Source organism: Pongo abelii, chromosome 9 (assembly GCF_028885655.2).
Source record: "Pongo abelii isolate AG06213 chromosome 9, NHGRI_mPonAbe1-v2.0_pri, whole genome shotgun sequence".
Taxonomy (NCBI): domain Eukaryota; kingdom Metazoa; phylum Chordata; class Mammalia; order Primates; family Hominidae; genus Pongo; species Pongo abelii.
This window is the reverse complement of record NC_071994.2, coordinates 14609130-14631131: the sequence shown is the minus strand read 5'-3', so window position 1 is coordinate 14631131 and position 22002 is coordinate 14609130. Positions and strand designations below refer to the sequence as shown.

Sequence of the window (22002 nt, the reverse complement as noted above, 5' to 3'; positions counted from 1 at the left end):
GAATATATAAGGAGTTCGAACAACTCTATAAGGAAAAAAATCTAATAGTCCGATTAAAAAAATGGGCAAAAGATTTCAGTAGACATTTCTCAAAAGAAGACAAACAGGCATATGAAAAGGTACTCAACATCACTGATCATCAGAGAAATGCAAATCAAAACTACAATGAAATATCATCTCACCCCAGTTAAAATGGCTTATATCCAAAAGATAGGCACTAACAAATACTGGTGACGATGTGGAGGAAAGGGAACCTTTGTACACTGTTCATGGGAATGTAAATTATTACACCCACTATGCAGAATAGTTTGGACGTTCCTCGGACAACTAAAAATTCAGCTACTATATGATCCAGCAATCCCACTGCTACATATATACACAAAGGAAGGGAAATCAGTGTATTGAAGAGATATCTGCACTCCTATATTTATTGCAGCACTATTTACAGTAGCTAAGATTTGGAAGCAACCTAAGTGTACATAAGCAGATGAATAAAGAAAATGTGGTACGTATACACAATGGAGTACTATTAAACCATAGAAAAGAATGAGATCCACAACTGTAACAGCTCTGCTCCCACCTCAGGTCTGCAACACAGGAGAGCACAATTCCAGTGCTCACTGCTGAGACACTTTCCACAATTCTAGCTGTGGAGGCTCCTAGCCCACTCCAGGGCAAGCACTGCCATCTCTGGCCCAAGACTATAATCCTTACGTGGCCATGCTGCAGGCTCACCATAGAGTGACTGACTTTGTATGCATCCAGATTAAAAATGATGTCCTGCTATTGGTCCTGGGTTTGGGAAAATGTCTGCAGCTTTTCCTAGCGCCTTTCCCTCTCAATGTCTCCAAGCTTCTCCCTAAGTTAGCTCCAGGGCTTGGGAGAAATAAAATGCTCCCCCTCAGCCTGGGTTGCTTGGATTTCCAGTGGAAGGATGAGTCACAGAGGGAGGCTTTCTGCTTCTCTCACACAGTGGGACTTCACTCACTTTTATCAGCCAGACATCATCACGGGGACTGTTTGCCCATGCTTTCTTCTCCAGGATCTGGGTGTCCTTAACAACACCAGTGAGTTTCTGTTTTCCTTTTTGAATTAAAGCTCACAGAGTTGATCTTTATGCACTATTTTTTTTTATTTCCAAGTTGCTAATGTATGCTAAAAGCCCCTAATCTGCCATCTTGGAAAAAAAATCGAAACATTATATGTAACTATTACAACACTACAACAATAACACAGTGTAACAGACTATCCTCATTTTACCAATGAAAAAAGCAAAACTCAGTTATAGGTTAAGTAATTTTCCTGAGTCACAGAGAAAGCAAAGAGCAAAGAACTCAACCTCAGATCCTTCTTACTTCAAAATTCTATTTAGTATTGACGTGTGAGTTTCCAGATTTTTCTGGGAAAACAACATCCCTCTCCCATACTACTAACTGACCTGTTCATTTCTTAATGCTGTGGAAAGTTTTATGCGTTCATAAATGTTGTATCTGTGAGGAAAATAAATTTCTGATACACCATAACTGCCATCTTTCTAACAAGTGTCACGAAATGATGGAAGATCTCAGAAAAAACTACTCATGGAAGACACTGTATAATTCTTCTATTTAAATATGTAAACTGAAGCATCAATATTTTATGAATGATATTTTCTATTAATAAAGTATTTAAGCATTATATTCAAAGTATTTTCATATGAAGTCACCAAGATATAACACTTCCCAGTAGTAAATTCATTAATTGGGTGCATTTTCTTGTAAGTCACATATTGGCTTAATAAATTATGATTGACAAAAACTAAGGAAACATTGATACTCCTTTTTCCATAAAGTCACTTCAGAATGCCCTTAGATTCTATTTCCAATACATATATTAAATTAGTAGCCAGAGATTTCATGGCTTTCTCCCATCTCCACAAATAAAAAAAAAACCCTTGAATTATATCCTGAATGATTTTCTCAATGGTCCCATATTCTTTATGTTAAAACATTCCGGAATTCTCTTGCTTTTTAAATTTATACGTAAACATAATGACTGGGTATTAATAAATGTGATCTTTGTTTCCAGTTTATCTTCACGGGGGCCTTTACAGTATCATTAGAAAAGATACGTTCACCATTCTTGGTAAGTCAGAATGCTTATAGCAGCTCTAAAGTTTTATTTGCCAAAAGAAGGAAAGTCAGTGGGTAGGCAGCATTGTCTGTGTGTCACTAGAAACCTATATATAATTGAAGAATAGATTTTTAAAATGTAAGAAATGTAAGTTTCCATTGCATTTTCAAACAAAAACAGAATACATGCCTGTTACTGAAGTCATTGTTATATTTCATTAGTTATAAAAATAACTCAGGATGTATGAAGTTAATCAAGAAACTAAATTTCTACATGACACATCATTTAATGCAAATTAAAATTCAATTAAGATGTAAATACAGCTATCTTGAAATGACCCAGTTTCTGTTATTACCTTCTTTTTCTCTTGCTTCTTTCTTCACATGTCTAGAAACTTTTAATTGTATGGGGGCTACTGTGTATGTGGTGTTTTAAAGAGTCTGGATCATGTTGATTTCCTTTAGTGAATATTGCATTTTGCATTGATAGGAAGTGAGGTGAAAGAACAAGAAATTAGAATAATTATGTATGTAAATGCTAGGAGATTGACTTCTGGAATGGCAGACTGAGAACTCCATGAAATCGTTCCTTAACAAAAACAGAGAAACCACTGGCAAAACAACCAAAAGTAATGATTTCAGAGCATTGGAAATTAATCAAAGACACAGCTAAAACAGAAAATTATCTAAGAGATACTAGTAAACCTCAGAAAAACGGAGAGATCTATAATGTTTTAATTTGAGGCTAATTTCCATCCCCTCTCCCTTCAAGCTCCTTGGCAGAGTATGTATGAAAAGCCAGCAGTATAGCAAGCAGCTGAGAGGACCGACATCATGCGATGCTCTAAAGTGCCATCATCTGAGCACAGTCAATATTTTGTCTGAAATTGCACCTCTGTTCCCAGGATATTTTGGCTATTTTTTGGATAAAGATTTCAGCTCAGTGACAACAAAGTCCTACCACTAGATGGCTTAAACACTATCAATCTGCTAGCAGTAGCACAGCTTAATAAGGCTATGAATTCAGGTAAATAAGGGCTTGGTCAGAAATTTAAAAGACGATCTTGAATAACTAGATAATCATAAGGAGCTTTGAAAAGCTCTGACATATTCTTGGAGATCTAAAGTCCCTCACAAATATGGAAAGCTATGTGCATGCCCAGGAAGCAACAAAGAAAGAAAAAAAGCCCACCACTCATTTACCTCTGGCTGACTATGGGGCCCTAGGCAAGGAAGAAGTGAAAGCTGAAGCTGTCTTATAAACTAACTGAAGTTTTAAGCATATATTCTCATACACACTCTCCTTGGCAAAGGATTATTGACTGACATTAAATTACACTGAGCCAGGGATGGCTCCTAGGAAGCAGATAACCCATGGGCTTGACATTGAGGGAATAAAATATTTACAGAATTAATCCAGGAAACTTAACAAAGAAAAAGGAATAAGAAAAACAACAACAAAAGCAAAAATAGCAAACCCTGGGGGTGGGGAAGCAATTAAATACCAAATATGCGACAATGTATTATGTAAAATGTCAATTTTTCTAAAAAGAAAACATGCAAGGAAACTGAAACATATTTTACATACACAGGAGAAAAAAAGCAACCAACAGAAAAATATTGCTATGGGGGCCAAAATTTGGTACTTTAACTACTCAAAGACTTTAAATTAGATCTTTTAAATATGGTCAGAGAACCAAAAAAAAATTGTTAAAAGAATTAAAAGAAAGCATGAAAGTGATATGTCACCAAATACAGAATATCAATAAAGAGATAGAAATTATAGATTTTAAAAAATTAATACGTTAATTGGATTTCCCATAGAAATCACTTTAAAACATGACTGAAAATATACACAACAAGAAATAAGGCCATCTCCAGTGATGCCAGGCATAAGTTCAGCTCAAACCATCCTAGACTCCAGACTAGTCCTACGGACCCAGACTCTACACCTGCCCTAGCACCAGGCCAACCCTAAGCTGCAGGCCAGTCCCTGTAGCCCAAGTATCCAGAGGACCCAGGGTCTAGGCCTGCTCCAGCAGACCCAAGGTCCAGGCCCACCCCAGTGCACCCCATTGCCAAAATGAGCCACATGGAATGAGGCACCATGACCAGGCTTGAAGACCCATTCCAATGCCCATGGACTCAGGACCCAGACTCATCCCTACAGACTTGGTTTAGACTAGCCCCAGCACCAGGCCAGCCCCATGGACTCAAAATGCAGACCCATATCAGTGGTCCCAGGTGCCAGGTCCATCACAATATCTGAGTGACCTCTAAAGAGTCAGGCTCAAGGTTCACACCAGTATCAGCTCAGCTCTTGTAGACTCAGGCTTCAGGCTGGCCCCCGTGGATACAGGCTCCCGGCCCTTCCCCATATGCCAATCAACAAGTCCACCAAGGTAGATCAAGGCTACAGGCACAACTCCACAGAACCAGGATTCAGGCCTACCTACCTGCTAACCTGGTATCAGGCCATCTTGCCTGAGGACTCCAGCAGCAAGCCAGCCATACCAGATATCCTGCCCAGAATCTTTGAATGAGCTCACTGGTGAAAGTCTTTTCCAGACAAAGCCAGTATGAAAAAACTGGAATAAGGCTCCTACTTCAAATGGACAGATATTAATATAAGGCAAAAAAAGATGAGAAAACAAGAAGACATACCACCAAAAGAACACAATGTGCTCCCAGTAGCTGACCCCAAAGAAATGGAAATATATGAACTTCATCATCAATAATTCAAAATAATTGTTATTGAAAGGCTCAAGGAACTTCAAGAAAATGCAGATAATTTTATAAAATCAGGAAAACAATAAATGACCAAAATGAGAAATTTAACAGAGTGAATAAAATTATTTTGAAAAATTAAATAAATTCTGAAGCTGGAAAATAATGAATGAAATTAAAAATACAATAGAAAGCAGCAACAACAGAATTCATCAAGGAGAAGAAAGACTGTGACATTGAAGACAAGGCATTTGAAAATATACAGTCATAGGAGAAAAAAATGAAAAGGACAAAAAGTCTATAGGATTTGTGGGACAAGATCAAGAGAGGAAATATTCAAAATATAGGAGTTCAAGAAGGAGGAGACAAAGACAAATGGGTAGGAATATTATTAAAATAACATAAGAAAGCTTTCTAAATCTTGGAAAATATATAAATATCCAGGCACAGGAAGGTCCAAAGGTCTCCAATTAGATCAATCCAAGCAAGATTACACCAAGATATAATCAAACTGTCAAAAATCAAAGACAAAGAGAGGCTCCTGAAAGCAACAAGAAAAAAAGAAGTAACTAATGTATAAGAAAGTTTCAATAAGGCTAGTAGGAGATTTCTCAGCAGAAACCTAACAGACCTGGACAGAATAGGATGATATATTCAAAGTGGTGAAAGAAAAATACTGTCAACAAATAACCCAGGAAAGCTGTTCTTCAAAAATTAAGAATGAAGACTTTCTCAGACAAACAAAAGCTGAGAGAGTGTATTATCCTGTGATGGAAGGGTCAAAGCTTACAAAATTTTCGTTAGATAGGAGTAATAAGTTCAAGAGACCTTATGGTGCAACATGATGACTGTAGTTAAAAACACCAGATGTAACAGAGGTGTTGGAATTATCATACTGTGACTTAGAAAAGCTATGATTAATATGCTAAGAAACATAATGGAAAAAAGTGGGCAACATGCAAGAACAGGTAAGTAATGTAATCAGAGAAACAGAAATTCTAAGAAGTAATAAAAAGGAAATGCTAGAAATAAAAAACCTTATAACAGAAATGAATCATGCCTTTGATGGGCTCATTAGTAGTCTGGACATGTCTGAGGAAAGAATTAGTGAGTTTAAGGATCAGTAAATAGAAGCATCCAAAACTAAAAAGTAAAGGGAAAAAAAATGAAAAAAAGAAAACAGGACAAAAATCCAAGAACTGTGAGATAAAGACAAAAGAAGTAACGTGCACAATGGAACTGCCAAAAAAAAAAGAACAAGAGGGAACGGAAGAAATGTTTGTAGCAATAATGACTGAGAATTTCATAAAATTAATATCAGACCAAACCACAGATCCAGAAACTTAAAGGACACTAAGCAGAATAAATGCCAAAGACATACACTTAGGAAAATTATATTTAAACCGCAGAAAATCAAATATTTAAAAAAACTTGAAAGAAGTTGTATTAGTTTGTTCTTGCACTGCTATACAGAAATACCTGAGACTGAGTATTTATAAAGAAAAGAGGTTTAATTGACTCACAGTTCCTCAGGCTGTATAGGAAGCAGGATAGCATCTGCTCGGCTTCTGAAGAGGCCTCAGGAAACTTACAATCATGGTAGAAGGTGAAAGGGAAACAGGCACATCTTACATGACAGGAGCATGACCAAGGTGGGGGGAGGTGCCACACATTTTTAAATAACCAGCTCTCATGATAACTCATTCACTATCATGAGAACAGAGGGGGAAATCCACCCTTTTGATCTAATCACCTCTCACCAGTCCCTACCTCCAAAATGAGAGATTACAATTCAACATGAGATTTGGGCAGTGACACAGATCCAAACCATGTCAGAAGCCAAAAAAAAAAATTACCTATAGAGGATCAAGGATAAGAATTACATAGGACTTCTCCTCATGCACCATGCAAGTAAAAAGAGTGGAGTTAAATATTTAAAGTATTTGGAGAAGTGCCAACCTAGAATTCTGCACTCTATGAAATTATACTTCAGAAGTGAAGGAGAAAGAAAGATTTTCTCAGACAAGCAAATTTGAAGAAATTTGATGAGAGTAAACCTGCCTTGCAAGAAATGTTAAAATAAGTTTTTTCAGGAACCAAAAAACAATGATATTTGTCAGACTCAGAACTTAATAAAGAAAAAAGAGAATTAGAGAAAGAAAAAGTGAAGGTAAAAAATTAAAACTTTTATTTTTCTTATATTTAACCTAACAGTTTGCTCAAAATGATGATAGCAGCAATGTATTCAATGATCATACCTATGAATAAGTGTAATGAAAGAAAGCAATGATACAAAAGATGAGAGGAAGGAATTAGGAGTACTTTGTTAATATAAGATACTTGTACTATCTGTGAAGGTAGTATATTGTTATTTGACAAATAGAGTTGGATTAGTTGTAAATGTATATTGAAAACACTGTGGTAATCACTTTAAGAAGTTTTCTTAAATACTTGATTTGCTAATAAAGAAGAGAAAATAGAATCACATAAAATGTTCATTTAAGCCAAAGAAAAAGGTAGAAAAACAGTATAATCTGAAAAAAACAAGCAAGGACAAGGGAAATGAATAGAGACCAGTCATAAATATATGACAGATATTAATCCACCTCTATCAATAATTACTATAAACACCAGTGATCTAAATGCACCTATCAAAAGACAGAGATTTTTGAAGAGTGGAACAAAAAACAGTATTCAACAATATGTTGTCTATAGGAAACCTGCTCTAAATATAGACACATATAGATTGAAAAGTAAAAGATATCACATGTTAACACTAATTATCGCTTCTCGGCTTTTAGGCTAAGATCAAGTGTAGTACATGTGAACACTAATTGAAAGAAAGTAGGAGTAACTATATTAACTTCAGACAGAGCAGACATCAGAGCAAGGAAAATTATCAGGAATAAAGAGAGGCATTACATAATGATAAAGGGGTCAATGTATGTGGCCAACAGCAAAGTAATAAAATACATGAGGCAATAGCTGATAGAACTACAAGGAAACATATATGGATCCACTATTAGAGTTGAAGACTTTAACTCCTATGATTAATAAAGACATTCTGCAAGCAGAAAATCAGTATATACAGAGTTGAACTCAACAGCACTGTCAATCATCTGGATATGATTGACACCAATGCAATACTCATACAATAAAATAATACATTTTTCTCAAGGACACTTATAACAGCCCCTAAGATAGACCATGTTCTGAGTCATAAAATACATGCTAGTCGATTTTTAAAAATAAATATTGTACAATTTATGCTCTCAGATCACACTGTGATGAAAATAAAAGCCACATTAGAAAGGTAAGCGAAATGATTTCACTTTGACTATGTCACCTCTCCACAACAATGGCATAGCACCCACCACACAGAAAGGATTTCCTTAGTCCCAAGATTTCTACAAGGGAATAAAGAGGGAGCCCATGGTGGACATCCAGCTTCCTCAGCATTCTTGGATGTTTTGCAGGAGGCCCACTTGCCAAATGGGGAACATTAGAAGTATCAGCAGGGGTAGACGATGTGGTGTCAGCTAGAAATAAAAAGCTGGGGCCCACAGCAACCAGCATGTGAATCTTGGCTGCGGCTCTGTATTCTGGTCAGCAGAGGCACCCGACCAGAGAGATTAGCCAAAAGCATCTCTCTGCAGGAAGCACAGTTGAGAGATTTGCCAGGCTCAAGTCTTTGTCTAGCTTTGACACCCAGCATCAGAGCTCTGCATAAGGCTCTCCCAGGCTGAGAAGCAAGTCTGCATTTGGACATTACTACAGAGTGTACCTTCGGGCCCAGCTCAACATGATTAGCTAAGCAGTAACCCAGCCTCAGAGACCTGCATAAGGATTTATCAGGCTGGGAGGCAAGCCAATATATGAGCGTATCTATGAAGCAAAGCATCTGGCTCTGCCTGACACTAGCAGTTGAGCAGAGGCCCCATCAATCTTCAGAGCCCAGTCGGAGGTTCTGTCCAGACCCAGGCGGGGAGGGAATCCTATGACTACACATATCTGTGGAATATAGTCTCTGACCCTAACCATTTCAAATAACATTTCCATAATTGAATTTACAGAAGGAAAAGAGAGAAGGGAAGAGCAAGCATATTTAAGAAAATAATGGCTGAAAACTTTTCAAATCTGGAAAAAGATGGCAACATGCAGATACAGGAAGCTCAGAAGTCTTCAACCAAATTAAACCCAAAGAAGGGTTAACCGAGACATATCATGTTCAAACTAACAAAAATCAAAGACAAAGAATTCTGAAAGTAGCAAGAGATAAGAAACATATCATATTCAAGAGGGTTCCAATACAGCTATCAGCAGACTTCTCAGCAGATATCATGCAGGCCAGGAGAGAGTGAATAATATACTTAAAGTGCTGTAAAAAACAACAACAGCAACAACAACAAAAAAAAGTCAACCAAGAATATTTTGCCTTGCAAAGCCATTCTTTTTTTTTTTTTTTTTTTTTCTTTTATTATTATTATTTATTATTATACTTTAGGTTTTATGGTACATGTGCGCAATGTGCAGGTAAGTTACATATGTATACATGTGCCATGCTGGTGCGCTGCACCCACCAACTCGTCATCTAGCATTAGGTATATCTCCCAATGCTATCCCTCCCCTCTCCCCCCACCCCACAACAGTCCCCAGAGTGTGATGTTCCTCTTCCTGTGTCCATGGAATTGAACAAAGCCATTCTTTTTTTTGATTTTTTTTTCTTTTTTCTTTTTCCTTTTTTTTTTTTTTTTTTGACACAAAGTCTCACTTTTGTCACCCAGGATGGAGGGCAATGGCATGATCTCGGCTCACTGCAACCTCGCCTCCCGGGTTCAAGCGATTCTCCTGCCTCAGCCTCCTGAGTAGCTGGGATTACAGGCACCTGCCATCATGCCTGGCTAATTTTTGTATTTCTAGTAGAGACGGGTTTCACCATGTTGGCCAGTCTGGTCTCAAACTCCTGATCTCAGGCGATCTACCCACCTCAGCCTCCCAGAGTGCTGGGATTGCATGTGTGAGCCACTGTGCCCGGCCCTTGCAAAGCTATTCTAAGGAAATAAGGGAAAAATTAAAATTTTCCCAGACAAAAAAAAAAAAGCTAAGGGGGCTCATCATCACTACACATGCCTTACAGGAATCATGAAAGGGAGCTATTTAAGCTGAAACCAAAAAAACGACGACACAAATTCATAACAAAAAACATATAAAAGTATAAAACTTGGTGGTATAAATAATACAGTCATATTCAGAATATTCTAGTACTATAATGGTAGTACACAAAGCAATTTTATCTCTAATATGAGTGTTAAAAGACAAAACTATTAAAACAACTATAACTACAATAAACTAAGGGATACAAATTACAAAAGATATACATTTTGATATCCAAATAACAAATAGGGGAAAAAGTAAAATGTAGACATTTTGTATTGAAAGTTAAGTTGTTGTCAGCTTTAAAAGCCGGGTACAACTACAAAATATTTTATTTGTGCCTCATGGTAACCACGATACAAAAACTTATAATAGTTGCACAAAATATAAAAACTAAGAAATCAAATCATACCACCACGGAAAATCATCAAATCAGAAAAGACGGTAAGAGAGGAGGAAAGAAACAAAGGATGGTTTAAAAAGAAAATAAACCACAAAACAGCAATAAGAGTTCTTACATATTAATAATTACCTGGAATGTAAATTGATTAAATTCTCCAATAAAAAAATTAAGTAACTAAATGGACTGAAAAACAAAATGCAACTATATGCTGCCTACAAGACGCTCACTTCACCTTTAAGGACACATATAGGCTGAAAGTGACGGGGTGAAGAAAGGTATTTCAAAAAGTGGGTGAAGAATATGAACAGACACTTCTCAAAAGAAGACATTTATGCAGCCAACAGACACATGAAGAAATGCTCATCATCACTGGCCATCAGAGAAATGCAGATCAAAACCACAATGAGATACCATCTCACACCAGTTAGAATGGCGATCATTAAAAAGTCAGGAAACAACAGGTGCTGGAGAGGATGTGGAGAAACAGGAACACTTTTACACTGTTAGTGGGACTGTAAACTAGTTCAACCATTGTGGAAGACAGTGTGATGATTCCTCAAGGATCTAGAACTAGAAATACCATTTGACCCAGCCATCCCATTACTGGGTATATACCCAAAGGATTATGAATCATGCTGCTGTAAAGACACATGCACACATATGTTTATTGCGGCACTATTCACAATAGCAAAGACTTGGAACCAACCCAAATGTCCATCAATGATAGACTGGATTAAGAAAATGTGGCAAATATACACCATGGAATACTATGCAGCCATAAAAAAGGATGAGTTTATGTCCTTTGTAGGGACATGGATGAAGCTGGAAACCATCATTCTCAGCAAACTATCGCAAGAACAAAAAAACAAACACTGTGTGTTCTCACTCATAGGTGGGAAATAAACAATGAGAACACTTGGACACAGGAAGGGGAACATCACACAACGGAGCCTGTCATGGGGCGAGGGAAGGGGGGAGGGAAAGCATTAGGAGACATACCTAATGTAAATGACGAGTTAATGGGTGCAGCACACCAACATGGCACATGTATACCTATGTAACAAACTTGCACGTTGCGCACATGTACCCTAGAACTTAAAGTATAATTAAAAACAAAAAGAATTTTAAAAACAGAAAAAAAAGATATTTCCTGAAAATAGAAGCCAAAAAGAGAAGAAATAGCATACTTAACACCAAATGTCAACAAGTATGTGAAGAAAACAAGCCCTTCATATTGTCATTGGAAGTGTCAAATGACACCATGACCTTGTAAAAATATGTGGTCATTCATTCAAAATTTAAATATACACCTGCCATATGACCCAGCAATTCCTTGCTAGGCACTTACCTCTGAGAAATAAAAACATATGTCAAAACCAGAAAACAAAAACTTGCCCACATGTTTATAGGAGTTTATTCACAATAGCCAAAACCTGAAATTGAACTAGGCAAGAAAACTTTTATCTGAAATGTTTTAGTTATTTTAGAAATAAAGCCTAGGTTTTTTAAATAAAGGTTAATAATTCCTGATTTTCTCTGGCTGCAATAAAAGTATAAAAATGTTTCTTAAAATATTCTTTATAGCATCTCACTGGGCATGGTGGCTCATGCCTGTAATCCCAGCACTTTGGGAGACCAAGATGGGCAGATCACTTGAGGTCAGGAGATCAAGACCAGCCTGGCCAACATAGTGAAACCCTGTGTCTACTAAAAATACAAAAATTAACCAGGCGTGATGGCGTGTGCATGTAATCCCAGCTACTTGGGAGGCTGAGGCATGAGAATTGCTTGAACCTGGGAGGTAGAGGTTGCAGTGAGCCGAGATCCCATTACTGCACTCCAGCCCAGGTGACAGAGCGATACTCTGTCTCAAAAAAAAAAAAAATGTTTATATGGTCTCTATTTTCAAAAATTACTAAAAAACAAAACGAAACTTCATAGTAGATGGCAGGGTCATAGAGGGTAGCTTATCCCATGCCTCACACTTTTTTACTGCATCTGGCTCTCATAGTGCCCCTTCATGCTCCTCTTTCTTAATTTTTAATAGCTTTATTCAGGCATAATTGACATATAATAATCAATAAACTGTACATATTTAAAGTACGCAAGTTGGTAAGCCATTAATACAATAAGACAGTGCATATGTCACCCCCAACAGTTTTCTCTGCCCCTTTGTCATCCCTCTTGCTTATCCCTCCTCAAAACCCTCCCTCCCCCAGGCATCTACTTATCTGCTTTTTATCACTACAGATTAATTTGCATTCTCTAGAGTTTTATACACATGGAATAATACAGTATATATGCTTTCTTGTTTGACTTATTTCATTCAGCATAATTATCCTGAGATTCACTCATGTATATAAATTATCAATCCCTTTTTATTTCTAAGTGATATTCAATTTTATGGATATATCAAAATTCATTTATCCATTCACCTATTGATGGAGCTTGCATTGTTTCCAGTTTTGAGCTTTTACAAATAAAGCTACTATGAACATTTACAAGTCTTTGTACAGACTTATGCCCTCATTTCTCTTTAGTAAATACCTGAATCATAGGGTATATGCATGTTTAACTTTTCAAGAAACTGCTAACCTGTTTTCCAAAGTGGTTGTAGCATATTACATTTCCACCCACAGGCTGAGTATTCCAGTTCCTCCATACTTTCACTCTCTTCTTACAGTGCACTTATTGTATACCTTTTTGTATTAATGATTTATCAAATTGTATACTTTGAATATGTCCAATACCACCCCAACCGAGAGCGGGAATCAAAACAAGTGTTTCTGCTTGTTTTATTCAGATAAGTTTTTCCCAGAACATCTTCATGCTCCAGAGAAGAACATCTGCTCCATGGGGCCTTATTGATGCATTTCCTCAACAAGATGGCTCTTTTCTAAATAAAAACAGATTATTTTGACATAACTATTGCCTATTGTATAGTTGAGAAAATGAAATATTTACCAAATATACTTCATTTTAAAGACTGGATTATGTCAACATACCAAAATTTACTAAGCAATACAGTTGTATGTTTACATAATAATAAACATTTTATTTTAATTTGTCTTTCTTTAAGGGAGATTTGTTCCAAAAGAATAAATTAGTTGAGATCACTATACAACATACAACAGCAACTTCGATAAACATATCCTTTATCCAGTGAAATTGGTTTCAGAATTCAGTCGTTTAATTATTATCTAATTCATATTAGATAGAAGGAAATATACATATCTTTTTAAATTTAACTTTTATTTTAAGTTCAGGGGTACATGTGCAGGTTTGTTATATAGGTAAACCTGTGTCATGGGGGTTTGTTTTACAGATTATTTCATCACCCAGGTATTAAGCCTAGTACCCATTAGTTATTTTTTCTCATCCTCTCCCTTCTCTCACCCTCACCCTCCAATAGGCTCCAGTGCGTTGTTTCCTTCTATGTGTTCATGTGTTCTCATCATTTAGCTCCCATTTACAAGTGAGAACAGGCAGTGTTTGGTTTTCTGTTCCTGCATTAGTTTGCTAAGGATAATGGCCTCCAGCTCCTTCCATGTTCCTGCAAAGAAAATGATCTTCTCCTTTTTATTGCTGCATAGTATTCCATGGTGTATATGTACCACATTTTATTTATCCAGTCTACCATTGACGGCCATTTAGGTGGAATCCATGTCTTTGTTATTGTGAATCATGCTGCAGTGAACATACACATGCATGTGTCTCTATGACAGAATGATTTATATTCCCTTGGATGTATTCCCAGTAATGGGACTGCTGGGTCAAACTGTAGTTCTATTTTTATGTCTTTGAGGAATCACCACACTGTCTTCCACACTAATTGAACTAATTTACACTCCCACCCACAGTGTATAAGTGTTACTTTTTCTCTAAAACCTTATCAGCATCTGTCATTTTTTGACTTCTTAGTAATAGCCATTCTAACTGGTGTGAGATGGTATCCCATTGTGGTTTTGATTTCATTTCTCTAATGATCAGTGATGTTGAGCTTTTTTTCATATGCTGGTTGGCCACATCTATGTCTTCTTTTGAAAGATGTCTGTTCCTGTCCTTTGCCTGCTTTTTAATGGGGATGTTTGGTTTTATCTTTGTAAATTTGTTTAAGTTTGTTACAGATGCTGGATATTAGACCTTTGTCAGATGCATAGTTTGCAAAAATTTTCTCTCATTCTGTAGGTTGTCTGCTCACTCTGTTGATGGTTTCTTTTGCTGTGTGCAGAAGTTGCTTGGTTTAATTAGATCCCATTTTTCAATTTTCAAATTTTGTTTTTGTTGCAATTGCTTTTGGTGTCTTTGTCATGAAACCTTTGCCGGTTTCTATATCCAGAATGGTATTATCTAGTTTGTACAGGATATATTATATATATGATATCATACATATCATACATATCATATACATAATTATATATAATTATATAATATATAATGATGTATAATCATATATCATATATAATTATATATATGAGATATATGATATATCATATATTATATATCCTGTACAAACTAGATAATACTAGATAATTTCCAATGATCAAATGATTATATATGGTATATATCATATATATTATATTATTATATTATTTTATTATTATATATTATATTATATTATTATATTATATATTATATTATATTCTATATTCTTTGTCTATAAATGTAGACAAAGAAATAAAATATAGTATATTTTATATTCTATATTATATACCATATATCGCATATATCATATATATTGTATATCATATATATCATTATATATCATATATTATATATTATATAATTATTATATATTCTATATTCTTTGTCTATAAATGTAGACAAAGAAATAAATATAATAAATAAGGATCTTCTTAATATCATATCACCTCTCTGATCCTATACATGGACAAAGTGCAATTATGCAGCAGCGTTATACATATGCATGAAGTTCTCTACCATCTTCAAGATAAAATCCTAAATATCTAGCTAGATAGCACCTATCTTTCCAACAAAATTTTCTACAGCTCTCCTTCTTCCACTCCAAAATGAACCATAACAAACTCCTGAAATGTTAGTTCTCTGATATTCTGAAACTATGGCACTATGAATTTGCCTACATTATTACAATTTTTTACATTCTATTCACATTTAACATGCACTTGTTTGTCTTCCTCAATAGTCTGAAAATTCCTTGAGTGCAGAGACCATTTCTTTTCTTTTTATCGACTAATGCAAGGCATAGATTGCAGAGTATAGAATAGGCATTCAATAAATAGTCAGTGGATAAATAAACTTGTTTATTGTATCAAAAGTTTTATCATCTCCAAAATTGTTTATTCCTATTGGGATCCTGACAGATCTGCAGTTCTGACAGTCTTTGTAATGATCCTACTATGCTGAAAAGATCAGAATTTATATAAACCTTTTACTTTTAAAAAAACTTTTACTTTAATATACTTGTCAATGATGCATATGGATAATTTCCAATGACCAAATGATTATTTTTCTCTATTGCAGGTGTCTTATACTTTAGTAGCAAACATCGTAAGTGCCTGTATTTCAGTGATTGGTCTGCTTTTACTATCAATTGAGTTTATAATACATAGTAAAAGTTCAAAAAATTCTCTTTGGCCACATGTAAGTACCAGGTTTCTGTGAGAATCTCATCACAATTTTAGAATTATGTGTTAAATATTTACTAAGTGATCAGAGTACTTAAGTACAATGCAAGTCATGGAGGTGACCCTCACCATTAGTCTACCTCATGGTATATGCATCTATTAAAAATGTGAATCAAACTACAAGTTATATTTCTAAACCTAAGACCACCCAAAACCTCAAGTAAACAAATGAAAGCTATTATACATATTAATAGATGCATTTTGAGTAACTAAGCATTATATTCAATTCTGGACCCACCTGATAGCCATGATATTTTTATGATGGGCAGCTCAGTTCATTCCAGGTACCTGCATCTCTGAGGTCAGTTCTCCCAGGCCTTAAAAGATCAAGTTTGTTATAGCAAGACTTGGTCTTCCAAGAAGGAATTGGCATACTCATGTACCTGTGATACCCAAGGGCTTATGTTCAATGTCAGGGCTGTAGTTTACAGACAGAATAAAGCTGAACTCTGTACATGTATGTAATTTTGAATGCATGTAGTCAGTTCTATATCATTCATGACTATGTGGACATTTTTGCACTGCCTGCTTTGAGTCTGTCAGTTGTTCAGCAGGTCTGTGGGAGTCTAACTGTGTTCACATTTGCATTTCAATATCTGTGTATATCTATGTTCCCATTCATGTGGAACTGTGGACATATGTGCATTTATCTGTATACATTTGTTGGTGTAGAGAGAAGGGGCTAGGAGGGCAAGAAGGTAGAAGTCAGTGCTAAGCAAGTTGTGTAGAAATTGAAGCTATAAGGGCCAAAGTCTTCTCTAGGATTTCGGTCCTTCTGCTCTATCCCATCTGCCCAGGGCTTGATGAAGGGCAAAATAGTGGGAAGTTTTACCAATACTTAGAAATCAGCTTTTCTGAATTGAACCCATTGGATATTGCCTGTATTTAAATTCCTAACTAATTAAGTAAATTCTCCTTACTTCAACATCCAAAACTCTTGGTTAATTATCTAGTTGCAAAGATTACACCAGTTTGCATTTTGCTGGATTTTTCTTATTTCTATGTAGCTTTGAAAGTGATTTTACAGTGAGTGCAATGGTATACCTCCTTAGGAACGATTTATGTCTCTGATTCAATAAAGAAATGAGTTTAGAAATTTTAAACTACTTGCTCAGAGTCACGTGGCTAGTCACTTCAGATCATTTTTTCTAATGCAGAATGGTTTTAAATTCTAAATTATCTTACCCCACAAAATTGAGCTTTTACAAAAATCAATTCAGTGGCACATCAAAGAATCATTTTGCTGCTGCAGAGAATGCTAATATTTTATGATACACACCCTGATGGATACCTTAAAGTGGTATCTTAAATAAATAGAAACATAAAGATGTTGCTTAAGATTATATTTGTATAACAAGAATGGCTCATTTTATTGGATTGATATTTAATTATGATCTTAACTCTTTCATTTTTCTAATTTATCTCTTAAACTATCAATATTCATATTAGTAGGAAATCCAGAATCTTCCTTCTGAGGGCCCCTCTCTCTTGACCCTCTCAAGTTACTCAAAACCACTGGGATCCAAAGGTTTGATATTGACTCCAAGCCCTTAGTTAACAGAGTCATGTAGTATCTCATCAGTCCGCCAGTGTGCCCTTAATTTCCACTGCCATGGTTCAGTTACTATTAAATGACGCCATTATTTAACACTGATTTGAGTAGCCCATGGTGACCTTGTCATAAAAGTGCATTGAGTACTGAAGAGGCTTGGGCTTCCAATATTACAGATTCTGTATTCTTGTCTCCAACCCAGCTATACTGTCAGGATATGGGTCTATTGGGGCTTATAGACAGAGGCACAATCCCAGGAGGAAATTCCTACCCCCAGGTCACATCAGCCCTTGTGTTGAGTCCAGGTTACAAGTCCAAACATTCTTTTCTTTCATTGTTTCTCTTTAGTGTCCTTTCCTATCAACAGGGCAAATTTATATAAGTTTCTCTATTAAATAAGTTCTATAACACTAAACCTCAAGGGTGTCACAATTCCATCTTCCCCAGAGATTTATTGGCCTCAATGAAAATTTCCTGTTATTATCCACAACAATAAACAGGAAAACACAATCAATGATTCTCATCATCCATTTGGCAGAAATATATCAGTATATCATCATCCTCAATAATTATCAGTTGTAATTACAATTAAAAAATATTTAAAATTCTATTGTTGAGGGTGGAGGATAGGGTGGGTAGTTTTTCTCTTCTATTTTTCTTCTTCAATTTTAAGATACCTTTATTATTTCTAAAGTGCTCACATAGAAAGATCTGTAAGGAATGTACATTTTCTTTTTGGATACAGAAAAGTGGCAAACTCCTTTCAGAATATCTGTTCATATTAACCATCTTGGAGTTGTTTGTGGCAAGTATAGTCAGCCACTGGGCATCCCAAGCAAAAAAGAGAGGAAGATAAAGATGCAGTGAGTATCCCATTTTTCCCTTAGTAAATCAGAAGATGTTGTCTTCTGTTATGAACACTATTTGAATAACTAAGGTTTTGATATGAATTAAGTATAAATAATGCCATCACTAAGCTGTGATTGTAGATAGCTGAAAACACTCAGCACTAACTGTCGTGCACTTATATGGGTCCCTCCACAACTGAATAAATAATTTTCCCTTTTATAAAGGTGTTTTGCATTACAGGATGCTTTTATGTCCATACCATATGAGAGAATAAGGTAGAAGATATGTGATTTTCTGGCTCAGGTCTGTCTAATTCTACAGACATTACCCTGGAAACAAAAAGTTTTGTAGAAGTTGTTACCAGGCATGGGGATATGGGACTACTGAAGTCTGGAGCCTTTATTTCTCAAAATTTGGGAGAACAAGTTGAATATCTAAGTGTAGAACTTTAGTGTCTTCAGAAACCAAGATTTGGGAGTAATGGAGAAGTTGAAAAAGATGGTAAAGCCTTTTTTCAATAAAGCTATTTTCCTACTTTCTCCATATCAACTACTTCACGTCTAAAGGAAAACTTTACCTCCATTTGACCTCAATCTCACTAAATCAGAGAACTTCAGTGAAAGATATGCCTGCCCTTTTTCCCCAGTACCCACTCAACAGGCCGAGGCTTAAAGATCTATGAGATCGTAAAAACAACTGAGGAGACCACAGTTAACACAAAGAAGAAAGTGAGTTGTCCATATATCCTAGAACACATGTGTAGAAAGGTTTAGGAAATTTAAGCTTCCTCCCCATTTTACCACTTTCTAATCTCATCTGTTTGACCCTTTGACCTGCCTTCTTACCTGGGTCTTAATCTCTTCAGGTTGCTGTTCTGTCCCTTGACTTTTCCAACTGTACCTCTATAGTTTTTGTATAGGCAACACCATATATACCTACAGCTTGGTAGATGTGTACCACCTATAAATTTATAATAATCCAAATGTTGAATCTCCACCCTAGACCTTTCTACTGAGCTCTAGGCTCATATTGCCAACTTCTCTCTAGAGAGTTTGATTCAAATGATTCCAAAGCACCTCAAATAAAACATATCTAAAACTGAACTAATCATCTCACCCACAAAGTCATTACCTTGTCTTTTCCATTTAAGAGCACCACCATCTATCTACCTGCCTGCCCTGGCCAGGGAGCTGAGAAATACTCTCAAATTGAAATAATCTGACAATCCTTTTTATATGATCCCCTAAATGTATTTCAATTCTGTCCTCTGTTTCTTCATCTCCCCAAATGAAAGTTTAAACAGGAAACACTTACCACACGAAAGCCTGATATTCTAGCACAACATTCATTTCTGTAATAATTTAGCCCAATCTACTTTCTTGACTTCATTTCCTACCACTCACCCCCATAAATGCTGTGCTCTAGCCTCACCAATTTGCTTATCATTCCATAAATATGCCTTGTTAAGTTTACCATCTTAATTTATAAACAGCTTTGTTTAGGAATCTCTATTTTGAATTAACCTGATAAAATGAATTAGGAGGGAGAGGAATTTATCATATAGATTTCTTTTATTGTATTTCCCACTTTCTCTTGACACTCAGAGGCTACATCTTCATTTGTACTGCAAAAGTCACTTGCTTTTCAAAACATGTGAATTAGCTATAATTCCAGATGAATTAGGGTATTGAAAACCTGTTATCTGGATCACTGATTGCCTTTCAATGAATTTTCTTTAAGTAAGGTATTAAAATGGGGAGCTGAAGTTCCATCTAAAGGTATTCAAACTCGAAATCTCAAAAAAATATGGCTCTACCTAAAAGCAAAGTAAACAAAAACACACCAAACACACACACACACACACACACACAGTCTTAATTCTTCTCTGAATAAAGTGAAAAGAGAACAAACATGGATTGGGTATATAAGAACATATAGATTTCTACTCCAACTAAATAGAATTTAAACTGACAGGTATTCAATGCTATACTTAATAATGCAATCAAGTTTGAGTAGAAAACAGTATGTCCTTTATGATCAATCATTGTCTTGGGGACTGTCTTTTCATATAGCATTGTCTTTGGCTTTCAATCTATAGAAACAAAAAGGAAGGGAGGATGGAAACCAGGGAGAAAGGGAGAGAGGACAAAGAAAGAAACTAAAAAGTATCAAAAGCACGTGGTTTAATTCAAAAATCTCGCCTGGTGGGGTGGTTCACACCCGTAATTTCAGCACTTTGAGAGGCTAAGGCAGGGGAATTGCTTGAGCTCAGGATTTTGAGACCAGCCTGGGCAACACAATGAGACCCCATCTCTACAAAAATAAAATAAAGTAATAAAATAAAATAAATAAAATGCATATTTGAAAAAATTACCCAGGAGTGGTGGCACATCCCTGCAGTCCTATAGCTACTTAGGAGGGGGAGGTGGAAGGAGGGCTTTTGCCCAGGAATTCAGGGTTACAGTGAGCAATGATAGTGCCACTGTATTCCAGGCTGGGTGACAGAGAGAGACCTCATCTCTAAAAAAATAAATAAAATAAAAATCTCAATGAGGAGAATACTTCTATTAGAATTATTTCCAAAATTCTACCCCAGATTCTATAGTTCTTTATTTTAGAGTGTGCTAATGATCAATTTACTGATATCTAACTTACCTCAGGTTCATGGCAGAAGGAGATCCTTTCTCTACATATTAAAGAAACCATTGGTGAGCTCAGTCAAGGAGGAAAGTTTAGTGGCAAATGAAGAACTTCATTCTGTTCAAGAGGCTTCTTGGAAAATGTAATTTCATTAAATCCATCTCAGTATTCTCTTCCACCTATTTCATTAATAAAAATTAAAATTGATGAATATGGTTATTTTTGTCTATGTGAGGAACTGTGCATGAATTTATCTCAGTTTGAATATGGTCAGCCTGAGTTAAGGGATTCTTCCATACAAGAGAAATTCTATGAATGGGCACATGTTTCTAGAGTAGAATCTATACCTAAAATTGATAATGATGTAATAAATGCTAACTCGAGAAAATTATTTCATTGTGAGAAGGAGACTTTGCATAAATGATAAATAATCCCATTGCTTGTGAAGGCTTCTTTGCTGATTAGCTCTAAATACTACTTCTAATTATTTCTTTCTCACTGGATATTATTAAAACATGCATAGCTTACCTATAGTGAAGAAGGTATATTACAATTAGCCATATCTTTATGTTATTGAGACTAAATGAATTAATAGCTACTGGATTTAGTTTGTCTAGAAAGTCCAGCTCCCAAAACGTTACATATTTTTGCCCATAATTTTACACTGTGGCTTATCACACTCAAATTTTAAGTAAATTATCTTAGAAATGTTTTATTGTGTCTGTAAGGATGCTTCCTATTTTTTAAATTTTCTTTGATCTCCATACCCCACTCCTCCTTCCCTCCCTCCATCAGCAATTGTTCCACTTTATAAAACATGCATATTTTATTTGTCAGTATCTCCCCAAAAATGTATGGCATTCTATTGTAGGAATATATTTGGAATCCATGAAGATCATA

The 22002-nt window shown here is 35.7% G+C and overlaps 1 protein-coding gene across 2 annotated transcripts in view; it reads left to right on the top strand.

Annotated features, from left to right (window-relative positions):
* The window catches only part of LOC100938640 (membrane-spanning 4-domains subfamily A member 12-like), a 39532-nt gene extending 18223 nt beyond the window's left edge, over positions 1–21309 (top strand). For both annotated transcript variants that reach the window (XM_054524313.1, XM_054524314.1), the window contains exons 4-7: positions 2068–2124; positions 15898–16017; positions 18359–18476; positions 21123–21309. In XM_054524313.1, the coding sequence (XP_054380288.1) occupies positions 2068–2124; positions 15898–16017; positions 18359–18469 (288 nt within the window). In that variant the 3' untranslated portion in view covers positions 18470–18476; positions 21123–21309. The remainder of the gene's footprint in view (positions 1–2067; positions 2125–15897; positions 16018–18358; positions 18477–21122) is intronic.
* The last annotated feature ends 693 nt before the right edge of the window (positions 21310–22002 follow it).